A 16,829-nucleotide genomic window follows, 5' to 3' on the forward strand; every position below is an offset into this window, starting at 1 on the left:
TCTTGTGGTAAATCGACTTAAACCAGGCCCAACCCTAGGCCACTATTTGTAGAAAATCAACACAAAGTCTTTGCCTCTGGCTGGACAAGGTTGTTAAAATAGGTTGTCAGATCCTTGGCTTTATTATCAGAATTAAAAGACAAGCGTTTCCAAAACACTATTTAGGGCCCAGCTGGGACTTGAACACAAATCTGGGCACTTGAGAAAGGCTGCCTTGGGCTGGGCAGGAAGCAGAAAGGATTTACAGCAAGGATACCGCACATGGTACTTCACTGGTTATGTGAAGAGAAGGGAAAAATTGAGGGTAGGGCTAGAGAAAGTTAAAGGGAGGTTTGTTGAATATCCTTAAAAAGAAGGAAGAAGCAGAAAACACTTGTAGCAGCAGAAGGTTCAGTAAACAGAAGACACAGATTTAGGATAATTGCCAAAGGAACCAAAGACAAGAAAAAACATGTTGCTACATTGCCTGAACTTCCAAATGAGAACTGGATGTAAACTTGAAGAAGAAAGATGTAGAGATTTATGAGGAAAGAGCTGGAGGAAATGCATATGGTCATATAATTTACTAGAAGATAGTACACTCATTATTCAATATAAACCATAAAATACACCATAGAACATATTACATGATCACATCATTGAATCTGCTTTCTAGCAGACACCATACTGAAATTTTAAGACAATTGAATATGCCCCAGATTTGAGGAAAACATGAACTAGATTGTTGGACAATGGGCTGAATGGCCTCAGCAAGCTTCATACTATCCTATAGATATTATATAATATGCAATAAACTCTACATGGTACAGTACATATCACACTATTATACAATTTGGGATACAGAAGTTAGACTACTTTCAATAACACAGTACATGTTACAAAATTCAATGTACACCTGCAATAAGATCAAACTTCCCCTCAGCTTGTATGTCAGGTAGAGGGTGACTTGCTTCCATTAGTTCTGTGGGCGGCTGATGAGCCTGATGTGGGACCTACAGAGTCTGCCACAGGTGGGGCAAGAGATTGGGCAGATGGTTGGGTAGCTTGGGCAGTGGTGTTCTCCAAATGGTGTCTTCAATGGGCTCCTTCATGCTCCTGATGAAGAGATTTGAGGTTCTCAGTGCCATTCTGTTTGCTCCTGCTCCACTTTGAGCTGTCACTGGCCAGCGATTTCTCCCAGTCAGTTGGGATGTTACATTTCTTTCAAGGAGGTTTTGAGAAAAGTCTTGAACCATTTCCCCAGTGCTCCTGGTAATCTCTTGCCTTCACAGATCTGGGCATTGAGTCTAGTGTCAGACGTGTGAATGATATGGCCTACATATTCGCACCAACTGAGTGTAGTTAGGGCCTCAGTGCTGGAGATGTTGGTTTGGGAGAGGTTGCTGACATCGTCTCCCTCTTCCTGCCAGTGGATTTGGTGGGTTTTGCGGAGGCAGGATTAATAAAATTTCTCCAGGTGCTTGCTGTAGGTAGTCCACATCTCTGAAGTGTACATGAGGGCAGGGATCGCTGCTGCCCAATAGAACACTCTCTTCCTCAGGCAATCAAAGGCTGTGCTAGTTCCAGAGGTGAATATCCTCAACAAAATCTGCCTTCGCAGAGATGAGATACAGGAAGTCGACTGGTTTATCGCGGGTCCTCTCATGGAACTTTATTGTCGGGGGAAAGGGTGGGTATTGTGTAGTCATGCAGTGAGACAAGGTTGGGAGAGGACCTTCTTGTCCAGCAGGTTAAGACCTTTTTGCCCCAGTGATAACTTGGAGCTTGGCCACTGAATCTATGCATACACAAGTGTCAACTGTGGATTGCAGCTCAATGTCTGAAGTTGCACTGACCTTGGTTCTAGAGTATTGAACGGTTTCCCATTCATCGTATAGATTAACTCCACATCAGGAGGAATCTCAATCTACCTCACCGCAATATTGACAACAAACATCAATCTGATATACTGTAGAAGATACAAACATATCACACTACTTAATAAACAGCCAATCACTATGCAGTAAGCTATTTATAATGTGCTGATATCACTGTCATAGTCCATGTATCACATTCCACAGAGTACTGTACATTTTGCACAGCACTGGTCAAAGAGCTCCAGTATAAAACACAGCCCTCAGGCTAAAATTTACCAGTCCCCAGTTTGGGTTTCATCAAGACCACTTGGGTTCCAGACTTCATTATAACTTAGATCCAGAAATGCACCGAAGAGCTAAATCCCAGAGCTACCCCTGACCCAAAGGAACATTCGATCAAGCTGGCATCAAGGACATTCAGTAAAACTCATCAAATAAATTAAGGGTTAACAGCCCAAATGGCTGGAGCCATATATAACATAAACAACGATGTGTTAATATTACAGGCTATATTTATTCTGCTGAAGAATTTGGGTTGCAAACTAATCAATCATTCTGGGCTCAGTTTTTATTTAGTAAGCATGTAGGTGGTGAGTTAATTAACACAACTCCTGGTTTGAAAGCAGAAACTTAGAGGCCTATTTTAGTCATGATAATGACTGAAGATGGTAAATAAGGAAAATAAAGAATTCAGGCTTTCGGATTAAAACTCTTTTCAGACAAGGGACATCCCCCGGAAAATAAATCAGAACACCTCCCCCCCCCCCCCACCAGCTCAATGCTAAATAAGACTCCAGTGTAAAAGCAGACTAATGTTCACCATGAAGTGAGCTATTGTGTCAAACCTGGCTTACTGAAAGAGCCATAACTTTAACAAGACAATCCTGCTGAGAGAACAAGGGCCATAGAAGCAATGAGGACAGTCTGTCTTGCAATTGAAAAAGATATGTCAAAACACCCCTGATTGGACACTTAAGATAAATGGTCAAAGTCAAGCAAATGAGGTGGCCTAATTACAACCAATACACTTTTTGATCAAGGCATTGGGAAACCTATCATCTTGTTCTGGCCGCTTGTGAGAGCGATTGATGCATAAAATAGACATTCTTGCAAGTTAAAAATCTACCAAGGGATCATCCCGACCACACATGTCCACGTGAATCTAATGCTCTAACGGGACTAGTCAGGAATGGAAGAGAAAATAAAGTGAAAATACTCACTGCCTGTTCAGTCTTCCTGTCTGATTACCAGCTTTTCTGTTTGGGATGACTTCTATTCATGCAACTAATTGTTCATCTGTCCAATAAAGTTATACTCAAAATTTGACTGAATGTGTGAATTAAAATTGCCCGCAGGTGATTTACTTAAAATGCAAATTTGATTGACATCCAGCTGTTGGAGGTGAATCATTTCAACTTCGAGTCATTGATTCAGATGCTCCTCAGGACAGTATTCTAAGCCTAGACAAGTTCAGCAGCTTCACCAGTGACCTTCCCTTCCCTTCCCCTTCCCCTCCCCTCCCCTCCCCTCTTAAACAGGGATGTTTAATGATGATTGCACAATGTTCACTTCCATTCACACCCCCTCTGTAGTCCATGCCTGTGTGCAGCAAGACCTTGAGAACATGTGAGTGTGGGCTGATAACTGTTAGGTAATATTTGTGCCACTGGAAAGACCTTAACCACAGCCCAGGGATCACCACTGACCAGAAACTTAACTGGGATCAGCCGCATACATTTTGTGGCTGTAAAAGCAGGCCAGAGACTGGGTATCCTGTGGAGGGTGACTCACTTCCTGACTTCCCAAAACCTTTTCACCATCTACAAGGCAGGAATGGGACTATTCTACCCTTTCCTGTATGAGTGCAGCTCGGATAACACTTACGAAGCTCAACACAATTTAGTTTCCCGATTTCTCTATTCCTTCCTAGTTTGCTTTATTTCTTAACCTTTCCATATTCCCATTGTCCACCTTTCCTTCTTTATGTCCTTTGTGTATTCTTCTACTTCAACTTTCTCCTCAGTTTGTTTTAACTTTCCTGTTCTGACATCACCAGCTAATTACTACTTATTAATGGAATATATGTCTCCAGTAGTTTAATCACTGTTTTAAACATTTCCCACTACTACTCTATTTCTTCTTAAGTACCTTATACTAATTGATTTTCCAAACTCCACTCACATTCAATTATAATCTATCTAAAGCCCTATTCAAATAGTGATATTGCAGAAGTTAAATACTTCCAATGTAATGAGCTGGATTGTCCAATCTGTGTCACTTCCATAGCCTCTGGCATCCTTCTTGCTAACATTGGGACTTGCCGCCTACATACCCATAATCACTTATTTCTGCAGCAGACTCCACGAACCATACCAATCACATCTCTGTATTACAGCAATGAACTACTGTGTGCCGAGGGGTGCATATTGAAAAAAAAGGTAGTAATTCAGGGATTATGTGATTTAATGGAAGAATTTGATCTTTTAAACAAAGTATCAAAGGTGTTTATGTAGTTTTAGTTGTTCTTCCTCCAGAAACAAACATTCATACTAACATTTGCAAATTATCGCAATTAATATGTAAATATAATTTTTCCACAATTTTGTCAGTCTTATCTGGAACTAAGCTGCAATTTTTTGAAGTTTTCCCCACAATTTAAGTGCACGTAATCATTCTCCAAGATATGGCTTTGAGTCTTAGTTATCACTTTCTCAGTCTTTATCTTAAACCTCACTATGTTGTGATCGCTATTGCACAGATGTTCCCATTTTACTTACTTCTCTTACTTGAAATAAAAAAAAGACATGCTGCTTCCCATCTTTTCTCATTTAACTTTGGTAGACTAATCGTCTGCTCCTTTCTCCCTGTGGTAGTGGGTTCAACGTTTACCCCTATCTCTGACAGATGTGTTATAACAATTGCCTCCAATTTTGCTCTTCTCCAGATGTGAGGACGTCACCACATGGTCTCCTTCTGTGCCATGATAATATGTTTAAAAGTGACAACAGCCCCCCTGTGGTTACTATATCAAGATTTTGCATGCCTCAACCTTGCATTTTTAAGTGAAGGAGACCCATTCTGTTTCTTCTTTCCTATTGGATGTAACCTTATTGTGCTGACATCATTAATGCACCTTCTCCAAGGTCTCAGTTTCCTTTTTATACAGTGAACAGGACTGTAACCAGCATTTGAATTCTGCTCTAACGAGGACTGGATATAAATTCAGCCTAACTTCTCAATTCTGTCTTTCTAGGGATAATCTCATTGGTCTGTTTTTCCTTCATTTTATCAATCTACAGAGTAACATAGTCGATGTAAATATATTCTCTGATTGCTTTGCTCTTCTGTTTCACATAGGTTCTGATTTTCCATAATATAATCTGACAGAAGAGAATCACCTGATCAGGTCCATGCCAACTACTAGAACAACACTATTACTCCCTTCCTGGCTCACTTCCCAGAGTCCTGAAAATTATTCTCTTTCAAGTCCATGGATTAAATACAGAGCAAATCTTCCACTCAGGATCTGATCAAACACTCCTGGGGAGTTCAGCATAGGCTGGGTACAGAGCAGACCTCCTTGACGTGGTCCCATCAAGTACTCCCAGAAGAGGGGCTGCATGAGTTAGATAAATAGAAAGACTCCCTCCCTCACACATTGCCAGGACTGAGAGAGCATGAGATGGCATATGGATTAAATCTTTCTCTACAATGGTCCATAAGGTACAGGTTAATTACAGAAAAAAAGTTCCCTCTAAACTGTCCCGCAAATGTTCCCAGGGCCAGTATAGCATGGACTAGATACACTCACATTTCACTGCCCCAGTAAACAGTCACAGGATGACACAGTATAGGTTTGATACAGACCATGGAGTGAAGCTCCCTCCATACTGTCCTTATGAGGTCTAAAACAGACTCATACTCAAATTCTCCCAAGATCCATAGTCCCTCCCACTCCTTGTTAAGGCGAACTGGATATATTTTTTAAGGGGAAGCTTTCTGTGCACAAGAAATATTGGGTGTGCTAATGCACTGATGGGTCAGAGTAGATTCATAAGGAGCATAATCCAGGTATAATTAGTATGAATGGCCTGTTCCGATGCTGTAAATTCGATGTAAACAAAAGCTAAATTAAAGGCATAGACTCCAATGACATTATGTGGGATCACATCCGATTCTTTGTATAGTTCAATAATGTCAATTTGCACTTATTTATTCGTTTATGGGATGTGGCCAATACCGGCAAGGCCAACATTTATTGATTGCCCTTGAGATGATGGTGAGCTGCCTTATGAACTACTACTGTCTTCATTTTCAGAGAGTGTTCCTGGGTCTTGACCTGTGATAATGAGGGAACAGAGGTAAATTTCCAAGCCAGATTGGTGTGTTACTTGGAGGAGTTCTTTCAACTAGTGGCATTCCCATCAGAGACTGGAAACAGCTCTCTACCAGCCTGATTCCTCCCTCATCATATTTTCTGGGTAGTCCATTCCAATAAAGTTACACATTCTGAAACACGAGCTAACTGTCAAGGCAACATACCGAACACAGACCAAAACTTCACCTCATGCTTTATAACACTGTGACTCCAGCCATCCCGTGGTTTTGCCTTGTAGGATTGGAAGCTGTTAACATAAGCAGATCAAAGACAATCAATATAGTAGATACCAGAGGCAATATCACCTCCAACTGTATGTAGGACAGATGGAGAAGATCTATAGCTAGCATGAGTTCCTTCAAACCATGGCTTGTATTTGTTAAGTACTAACAGTATGCATATATTAATTAAAATTAAGTATTTGGACATGGGAATGCTGGTAAGGCCTGCATTAAATACCCATCTCTAGCTGGTCTTGAGAAGACCCACAACCACTGTCATGGGGCAACTACGAGGGGCAGTAAATGCTTGCCTTTCCAGCAATACCCATAGATTACTTTTACACAGTGTTAACTGATGACTCCTCTGTGGTATTGCTTGAGGACAATGTGGGGTCTGGACCAATTGTCTATGTTAGAACTTAGTCTTCCCTGTCTCTTTCAGGAGACTTCTAGTAATCCCAGTGAAGATTTAGGAAGTTGCTTCACATTAATTAATAGTCCTAGATGGGTAAGTAACTTGCAAATATGATTAAAGTTTGGAGAGTGAAATGTTTGGTTTTCCCTTTCAATTTATTATGTTTATATAACCAGAATGGTTTTCAAGATTGTAACTACAGTGCCTGAGATAATAACATATTTATTTGTAGAGATTTTCTCAAAGCTTGAATTACTAAAGGTCTTTAGAAAAGCCACTTTAATTTTAAATGAGAAAGATCACAATAAAACTGTGAGACTTTTGTTACAGAATACATTGAGCAGATGTTAGGGGACCTTCACCTACTGTAGACCTCGCTAGATTTTTCAGTTGTAAGCCTGGGGTGGAGTCTCTGAATTGAAAATATCTGCTCTTTATCCAACAGCTTTCAAGTAAAATTGCAGGAATGCACAGGTTGGACAGATATAATTCATGAGAATGGAATTCTGCAAGGGGATTATTAATTACTGAGTTATAAATCAGTGGCCGTCTTCTGTTGAGAGGGGAATTTCCGTAACTTTTTCTGGTCAGTTTCAATACTAGTACATTGTCAATGTCTTGAAATGCTTTCAAGCACTTCCAAAGTCTACAGCACTTGTTTTCCTTTCAAATCTGGCAACTCTATAAATCTCACCAGCTTATCAATTTTCAGGGGTCTTTGATAATCTAGTTCCTTCCATCAGATGTGGAGAAGCTGTGAATAATTCGCAAGTAAGTTGAACCGAGAAACTATGGAAATATGTAATATTCTGGGTGAGTTTATTGTATTAAAACTCTAATTTGTATATTAGAAATTGGGTTTAATTTCATAAAAACTGTATCCAGAAAGGTATCCTAGACATCTCCACATCGGTTCCCGTGAGCCCTTTGTGAATCATTGTCTTTGAGGAATTCCTTTAAGATAAGATAAAATATCTTTATTAGTCACATGTACATCGAAACACACAGTGAAATGCATCTTTTTGTGTAGTGTTCTGGGGGCAGCCCGCAAGTGTCGCCACACTTCCGGCGCCAACATAGCATGCCCACAACTTCCTAACCTGTACGTCTTTGGAATGTGGGAGGAAACCAGAGCACCCGGAGGAAACCCACGCAGACACGGGGAGAACGTACAAACTCCTTACAGTGGCCGGATTTGAACCCAGGTCGCTGGCGCTGTAAAGCATTACGCCAACCGCTACACTACCATGCCTGTCCTTTGTCATGAACCTCAGTGAACTGCTGCAGGTATTCTAAAACAAGTATGTGGTCTCCATCTCCATTGATGCTGTCTGACCTACTGAGTATTTTCAGCATTCCCTGCTTTTATTTCAGATTTTCGGCATCTGCAGTGTTTCAGTTTTGGACAAAGCACTGCTTTACGTTTGCACCATAAATTTTAAAAATTAATAAATTGACAAAAGCCTAACAGAAATGTGCCACAGAAGGTGGGTTACAGGATGTGTGTGAGACCTTATACAAATGGCCTAGATCTCATTTCTCTCCATTTCTACTGGAGTATCCTCAAAGCTGCATTGACTTGCTCTGCATGTCAAGGAGCCAATTGAAAAAAACGGAGAAATATCGTATCCCAGAGTGGGGAAAAATGACAGAAATGACTAGTGCTCTTTTTCCTTTTGCTACACAATTATTTTTGAAGTTACACATGAATGAATCATGTTGGATTGGAATATGACGGACACTCAACGATCTCCTACAATGGGTGATGGCAGTTGCAATGAAAGCACATCACACAAAGGCGATGTGTGCATCTCTTGTTTTTTCAGGGAGATCCCCTTGAGCCCTGGGGAACTGAGAGTTGATTGGATCCATGATGGTCAGTGTGTGGACTTGTGAGAAATGGGCACCTTGGCCTGGATCGATCGCCCAGGCTGAACGTGGCTGTATGGGCAGAGTGTTGGTGCACGGTTGGGAAGGGTTTTGCTCTACCCTCTTGCCCAAGGCTCTCCAACTCATCCTCCTCCTTTGACAGCGTAGGGTTCTACAGAAGCTCTTCAGGTTTTCCTTCAGGGCCATGTAGATGATGGGATTGCAGGTCGAGTTACTGAAACCCAGAAGCTGTACCGAAGCAAAGAGAATAGTCTCCTTCTCTGCGTTCAGCTGCAGTTTACCTGAAAGGAGAAGATCATTTAGACAAACTAGTGGAACAAATGTTTCTCGCAAACTCCACCAACTGAATGTACCTGCTTCCTTTAAGGAGGGAATTAGTCAAATCATTCCTTACTGACTGATCGCCAACGCTGTCTACTATATACATAAATGTCAGCAAGCAGTAGTCAAAGCTTAAAGTAGCAATGTGTCCCAGGGTGCTACCTCAGAACTACATCATACAAGATCAGATCCTGAACCACATCAGGAGGTACAAGGCAGATGACCAAAGAAGTCGTTTTCAAGTCATAGAGTCACACAGCACGGAAACAGGCCCTTCGGCCCAACTGGTCCATGCTGACCAATGCTCCCATCTAAGCTAGTCCCATTTGCCTGTGTCTGGCCTATATCCTTCTAAACTTTTCCTATCCACGTACCTGTCCAAGTGCCTTTTAAATCTTGTTAATGTACCTGCCTCAACCACTTCTTCTGGCAGCTCATTCCACATACTGACCACCCTCTGGGTGAAAAAGTTGCCCCTCAGGTTCCTATAAAATCTCTCCCCTCTCACCTTAAACCTGTGTCCTCTAGATTCTAAATGCGGTCTCACCAATGTCTCGTACAACTGCAACATAACATCCCAACTTCTGTACTCAATGCTCTGACTGATGAAGGCCAGCGTACCAAAAGCCTTCTTCACCAAGAATGTCAGAGGGAGGGAGAGAGATGTGGAGGTATTTACTGAGAAATTTCAGAGCTTCAGGCACTGATGTCATAGCTGCCAACAGTGGGTTGATTAAACTCAGCCCACAGGAGACTGCAGATGCTGGAATTTGGAGTAAAAAACAAGTAGCCAGAGGAACTCAGTGGGTTAGGCAGCATCTATGGAGGGAAAGCTGGATCACAGAGATCAGAGTGGCAGTGTTGGAGAAGGTTGCAGACTTCAGGAGCGGCCCATGGGGGTATTGAAAAACAAGGATGAGGGCTTTAAAAATGAGGCTTTACTGGAAGCCAGAGTGAGATCAGTGAGTACGGGGTCTTTTACAAACCAGGATAGGGGCTTTGGCTGGAAGGGCGATGTCTTGAGGTAACAGGAACATGGACAAGCCTTTCTGCAGCACAAGCACATCATTCAACCTCCACTTAAGATAATACAGAATTCAGAAAAATATCTGAAACATTTTAAATGTGAAGCAATCCAAAACTCTGCTGCTGAGGTCTTGACCTAGACCAAATCCTGCTCACTGGTCACTGCTACCCTTGCTCGCCTGACGTGCTGTCTTGAAGATTCTCATTCTTGTTTTCAAATCCATCAGGCCTCACTCTTCCCCAGCCACGTAACCTTCCCCAGCACCGCAACCCTCAGAGGTTTCTGCATCCTTCCAGTTCTCTTGCACATTCCCGTTCCACCGCTGGCATCCAGTTGCGAAGATCCTAACCTCTGGAATTTCCCTCAATTCCTCTCTGCTTTCTAACTTCCTTTGGAATGTTCATTAAAACCTACCTCTTTGACTGAGTTTTTAGTCATCTTTCCTTTGGCGTTTTGTTTGATGATGCTCACTTAAAGTTCCCTAGGACACTTAACAGTTAATGGAAGTTGCTTCCTGGATACATTTTCTGTCAGCCTTTTTGGACTTGCTTCCACTGGAGTGGCCACACTTCAGGTACCCAATCAAAAGTGGCTACTGTACAGTTGGACAGTTTTCTTTCCATGAGCAGGATTACATGATCCTTTCTTCACTGAACACCAACGTGTTCATTTTTAGAAGAGTCGTGGGATAGTGATCAGGAGCCAGAAACTCGTCTGATTTTCCCCTTCGCTGAGGCCGACTATTGTCCTTTGCCTATGTACTGACTCTGCACAGTCTAAGTGTTGAACCTGGCCCCCCTCCTTGGACCACTCACCTGAACTCTAATATCATCAAGACTGCAGGAGACCAATGGGAAAAGATACGCACTTATAAAGCACCTTTCACAATCTCAGGGTATTCCAAAGAGCTTTGTAGAGACAAATGATAAGGCAGGCAAATGATCTTAGCTGAAGGAAGAGGAGAATTCATCTGCTCTTCTTTGACTTGTATCTTGGGATTTTTGATGTCCACATGAGATCTCAGCTGAAAGAGCACACTTTGGACAAGGATGCCCCCCTCTCAGTAGTGCACAAGGCTCTGGTGTGAATTAAAGGTGGTAATATGCATATATTTTGGACAATCCAAACAAACTACTTTTGAAAGGTATTTATTAGCTGATTTTATTCGCTCTTTGGAAATATCCAGAGTTCATGAAAGGCAGCAAATAAATACAAGAACTTTCCTTTAAGGGTCCTTGGCTTGATGATCCAGAAACTGAAATCTACCAAGACATCCACAGCTGTTTCTCTTACGGAATTTACAGATTCCTCCTCTACCTGTCCTTTCACTCGAATGATGGTGCCCATTTTGAGACCATTGCTACCTCAAGCCACCACAGAGAACTTCCTGCCACTTGAACATATTACCATAATCAGAGAGCATGACGACGAGGTGAAATGGAGTCCAGCAAACTGCAAACACAATCACCACAGCCACCATCTTCTTCACCGCATGCTTCTTTTTTCTGTGGACAACATTAAACAACTCACAGCAACTTTCACAGTTCAATAACCTGAAACATTGACTCAGCTTCTCTCTGCATAAATGCTGCCCGACTGGCTGGGTACGTCCAGCATTTTCTGTTTTGTACCAATTACAACGCATTAAATGGAGTGAAGAATTTCCCTTCAAAAAACTGACATATTCATATATTCATATTCATGTTCAGTTTTGAATTTAGAACACAGATATAATAATTGGAAAGCTGGCAAGACAAAAGAACACATCAAAACTAAGACTTATCTGAAACCATCACTGACTGAATGGTCTCTACCAAAGAGCACTTCAAGAGAGCAAAATTTAGCGACAGAATCATTTACTGGGCATCTCATTTTTCTGAGACCATAATTATTGAGGTGATGATTTACTAAAGGTTATCCTTTACTGAGAATATTTTCATTTTGAGCATCAATTAATGAGAGTATCATTCAGTGAGTTCATTACCAAAGAGAACAACTAATTGCTTTCAATGACAGCACTTTTCACAAGGCATACCAATTTACCTAGCAATCATTTCTGGACCGTCATTGAAGAATCATTATTTATTTCAGTGAGATTATGATTTACAAGAACCAGACATTATGAAAGCAACAGTTAATCATTTAAGCATTTAGTCTTCATAAAGGGAGAGCACTGGATACAGAGAGGAATATTCACTGAACAAATGACTCACAATGTGCATGATTCACTGAATGCATTATTCCAGTGTATTCCTAACCATGGGCAAAGTTCACTAGAGCATGGTTTTTCTGAGAGCACCTTCCACACTGTACTTCATTCACTGCATGCATCAATCATTGAGTGCATTACTCAAACAGCATCCCTAACTGAGGTAATATCCATTGGGACATTGTTAACAAAGTGTTATTTTTCACCATGTGTCTTTCCTCCTTCGACTCAACTTTGACTTTGAACTTTGTATAATTTATGTTTCATTTATGGTTTTTCTCGTGAATGTTGTGTATCTGATGCTGTGTGGCCTGTGATGCTGCTGCAAGTAAGTTTTCACTGCACCTGTGCACAAATGTATTTGTACATGTGACAATAATATGACTTTCAACTTTTGCTACCTTTCGTAGCATTCACCTTGATCATGCTTCAAGGTGAAGCAGTGGTGCAGGTTGGGTGACTACTTTGGAGAACACCTCTTCATGGGCAACCCTGCGCTTCAAGTCAAGTAACAGAGGACTACAGACCACCTCTTGTGCTACCATGGTCTTGTCTCTGTTTTGTTCTTGCACTGACGTCTTGTTTCGCACAGTCTATTAAATTTATCAATTTCAGGTAACTCCAACCTTTCCCACAGAGGGTGGCTGGAGTCTGGAATGTGCTGCCTCAGCGGGTGGTGGAGGCAGAGGACTCTCAGCACATTCACCTCTTCACAGATGTGGATGTACCTCTCTCCGTATCCATTTGTTTTTTATTTTCTGTTTTCAACTGCTGGTATTTAAAGTTATTCTCACTTTTCCAGTTCTGATGAAGACCCAGAACATCGACTCTGTTTCCCTCCCCATGGATACTGCCTGGATCTCTGAGCATTACCAGCATTTTCTGTTTTTATTTTGGATTTTCTGCATCCGCAGGTTTTTTTTTTGCTCCAAATCACTAAGTAAATTTTGACTGTAACTTTCACAGAGTGCATTATCAATTAAGTCCATTCTTCACTGATTGCATTACTGACTGGGTCCATCTTTCATTAAGTGCATCTTATACTGACTGTACCTTTCGATGAGTACAATTCGTACCATGTAGAATAACTGACTGAGTGTCATTCACTGAGTGTGTGATTGACCAAGTACTAAGTGGACAGAGTGTGTCACACACTGAGTACGCTTTGACCAAGTGCATCATTCACTGCATTTTTTCTTGCATTATTGACTAAGTGCACCTTTCACCGAGTGCATTGTAAAATGTGCTTCAATCCTGTCTATCTATTTACTGAGGGTTTCTCAACTGAATCCACCTTCTCACTGAGTGATCATTCACTCAGTTTGTCTTTCGTAGAGTGCATTATAGAATGTGTTGATAGATTAGCTCATCATTCACTGAGTGAGTTATAGACTGAGTTCATTGTCTATTGAGGGTATTACAGACTGAATTTGTTGTTTACTGAGTGTGTTATTCACTGAGTTCATCTTTTGTTTAGTGACTACAGAATGTTCATCGTTCATTGAGAGTGCTAGTCTCTGAGTTCACTCAGTGGTTATTGACTGCTTATCTTTTATTAAGTGTGTCATAGGCTTCTTGTGTCTTTCACTGAGGTGCTATAGACTGAGTTTTTTTTAGCATGGGGACTATACGATATACTTGTAGCAACATCTGCAATGGGAATGGGATAAAAAGAGCACTCACTTACTGTACCAGGCTTGTTGCTGAGAGTATCACTTGATTGAACATCTTTTAGGATGCATCAGTTTGTGAGACCATTACATGATTTCAGTCCCAATCACTGAGACTACAGTACATGTGAGAACATCACCGACTTAGAACCTATTCAATCCACCATGTCTATACCAGTCAGAGAAGAGGTACCTGGCCTAATCGCACGTTCCAGCAGTTGGTCTATAACCCCTGCAGGTATCGCCTGTTCAAAATACATACAGTTACGTGTGGCATCAATGCCTTCCTCCAGGTATTGGTTTTCAGGTCTATATCACACTCTGGTTAAAGACCCCTTTGCCTCATCTTCCCTCAGATCCTTATTTTTCCTTTAAATCTGTGCACTCTAGTTTCTGACCATTCTAAGAAGGGAAAGAAGTCCATCCTCTTCGTAAAAATAATTTTTTTTAAAAACTGCAGATGCTGGAAATCCAAAATAAAAACAGAAAATGCTGGAAACACTCAGCAGGTCAGGCAGTATCTGTGGGGAGAGAAACAGGTAACGTTTCAGGTCTGGGACCCTATGTCAGAATGGGAATAAGTGAAAAACAAGTTAGTTTTGAGTTGTAGAGAAGGTGGGGGAGGGATGGGTGGAAGAAAGGGAATCTCTCTGATAGGGTGAGACCAAATGTGTGCAGTGACAAGCACATTATGCTGCTGAGTCTGTGGAATGTGTCGTTAAAGGGAAGGTTGTGGGACATGCCAGGAGGCCGGTCCATACCAGTAGAATAAGAAAACTGAGCCAAAACAATGACAAACAGAAAAAGCCAATCCCAAAACTTACAAAGAAAGAGTGAGTTACGAAAAGTTGGAGAAGAGTCCAGAAGGCCGCAATGTGCCAGGACAGAAGATGAGTTGCTGTTGCTCAAGCGAGCATTGGCTGCATTTGTAACAGTGCAGGAAGCCACAGACAGAGAGGTCAGAGTGAGGGTGGGACATTGACAGAAGGAGAAATTTGCTGGGAGTGAGATTTACTCAAAGTGACATTTATTGAGAGCAAGAGTTACTAAGAGTGATGTTTCCTGAAAGGAACATTTACTGAGAGTGACAGTTACAAATAACATTTACTGAATTATTGAAAATGGACTCTTACCAGGAGTGACCTATGTTAAGAATGATCCTTTACTGTTGTGATATTTACTGAGAAAGTCACATTTATCAAGACTGCCGTTAATTGACAGTGACAATTACTGACAGGGACATTTATTGAGGGTTACAGATATGTAGAATGACATCACTGTAAGTGAAAATTACTGATAGTCACCTTCACTGAGAGTGGCATTACGGAGCGGGTACTTACTGAAATAACCTTTCCTGAGAGTTACATTCCTCAGAATGACAGTTACTGACAGTGATTCTTACTAAGAATGAAATTTCCTGATATCGACATTCATGGAGAGTGACATTTGCTGAGAGTGGCGTTAACTGAAATTCAAATTTATCTGTGATTGTCATTTACTGAGAGGGATATTTACTGAGAATGGCATTAATGGAGAGTGACATTCACTGAAAGCAACTTTTACTCAGAGTGAAATTTAAAGGAGTGATTGTTTAAAGTGAAATGAGTCAGAGGGTCAGAGAGTAATACAGCACAGATACAGGCCCTTCAGCCCAACAAGTCCATGCCAACCACATTGCTCACCCAGCTATTCTTATTTCCTGCATTCCAGCCCATATCCCTCCAAGCCCTGCCCCTCCATGTACCTATCCAAGTGCTTCTGAAATGATATTATTGTACCTGCCTCAACCACTTCCACTGGCAGCTCATTCCATATACTCACAGCCTCTGCACGAAAAATGACATCTACAAAGTGCATATTCACTGACAGTGAGACTTACTGAGGTATACGTTCCACTGCAAGTGACCCTTACCTAGGCAACATTTACAGAATCTCATTTACTGAGTGTGGCATTCAACAAAGAGTGAAATTTACTGAGAGTGAAATTTACCAAATGGGACATTTATTGAGAGTAACATTTACTGAGACCTATGTTTAATGAAAGTGGCATATATTAAGCCTGATATTAATAAACATATATGACATTTACTGACAATGCCATTAAAATAGAGTTAAATATCTCGAGCTTGACATTTAAGGAGAATGACATTTATTGAGTGTATATTTACAAAGATTCATAGTTACTGAGGGGAAAAATTCCTAAAAGTAGTGTGTACTGATAATGACATTTACTGACAGTGAGATTTACTGAGAGTGATATTATGGAGAGAAACGTTTACACAGAGTAACATTCACTGAGAGTGACAATTACTGAAAGGAGCGCTTTCTGACTGACATTTATTGAGAGCCACATTAATGGGGAGAGGGTTTACTAGGAATTAAGTTTATTGTGGGACAGTTATTGAGAGTAACATTAATTGAAATCCACTTTATTGACGTTGTCATTTATTGAGAGCTAACTTTTCTGTGGTGACATTTATTGAAGGGCACATTACTGCAAGAGAAATTTGCTGAACGTAACAAAGTCATAGATGTGTGCAGCACAGAACCAGGCCACTCGGGCCACCGTCGTCTGTGCTGTCCCTCTACCTATCCGCACTCATCCTATTTAACTGCATTGTAGTCCATAGCCTTTCTATGACTTGGCAATTCAAGTACTTGCCCAGATGCTTCTTAACGTGGTGCAAGTCTCTGCCTCCACCACCCCCTCTGCAGCGTGTTCCAGACTCAACCCACCCTCTGGGTGAAAAAACTCCCCCTCAGATCCCCTCGAAACCTCTTACTTCTCACTTTTAACCTCTGCCCTCTTGGCTTAGACACTTCGACTCCAGGATTTTTTTTG

At 41.3% G+C, this 16,829-nt stretch overlaps 1 protein-coding gene across 1 annotated transcript in view; it reads right to left on the reverse strand.

Moving 5' to 3' along the window:
* Positions 1-8,658: 8,658 nt before the first annotated feature.
* LOC127584150 (pyroglutamylated RF-amide peptide receptor-like) overlaps positions 8,659-16,829 on the reverse strand; it is a 32,257-nt gene continuing 24,086 nt past the window's right edge. The window contains exons 5-6 of the mRNA XM_052040730.1: positions 11,516-11,613; positions 8,659-9,041 (exon numbers count right to left, since the gene is read on the reverse strand). Of these exons, the coding sequence (XP_051896690.1) occupies positions 8,659-9,041; positions 11,516-11,613 (481 nt within the window). The remainder of the gene's footprint in view (positions 9,042-11,515; positions 11,614-16,829) is intronic.

Source organism: Pristis pectinata, chromosome 29, assembly GCF_009764475.1.
Source record: "Pristis pectinata isolate sPriPec2 chromosome 29, sPriPec2.1.pri, whole genome shotgun sequence".
Lineage (NCBI taxonomy): Eukaryota > Metazoa > Chordata > Chondrichthyes > Rhinopristiformes > Pristidae > Pristis > Pristis pectinata.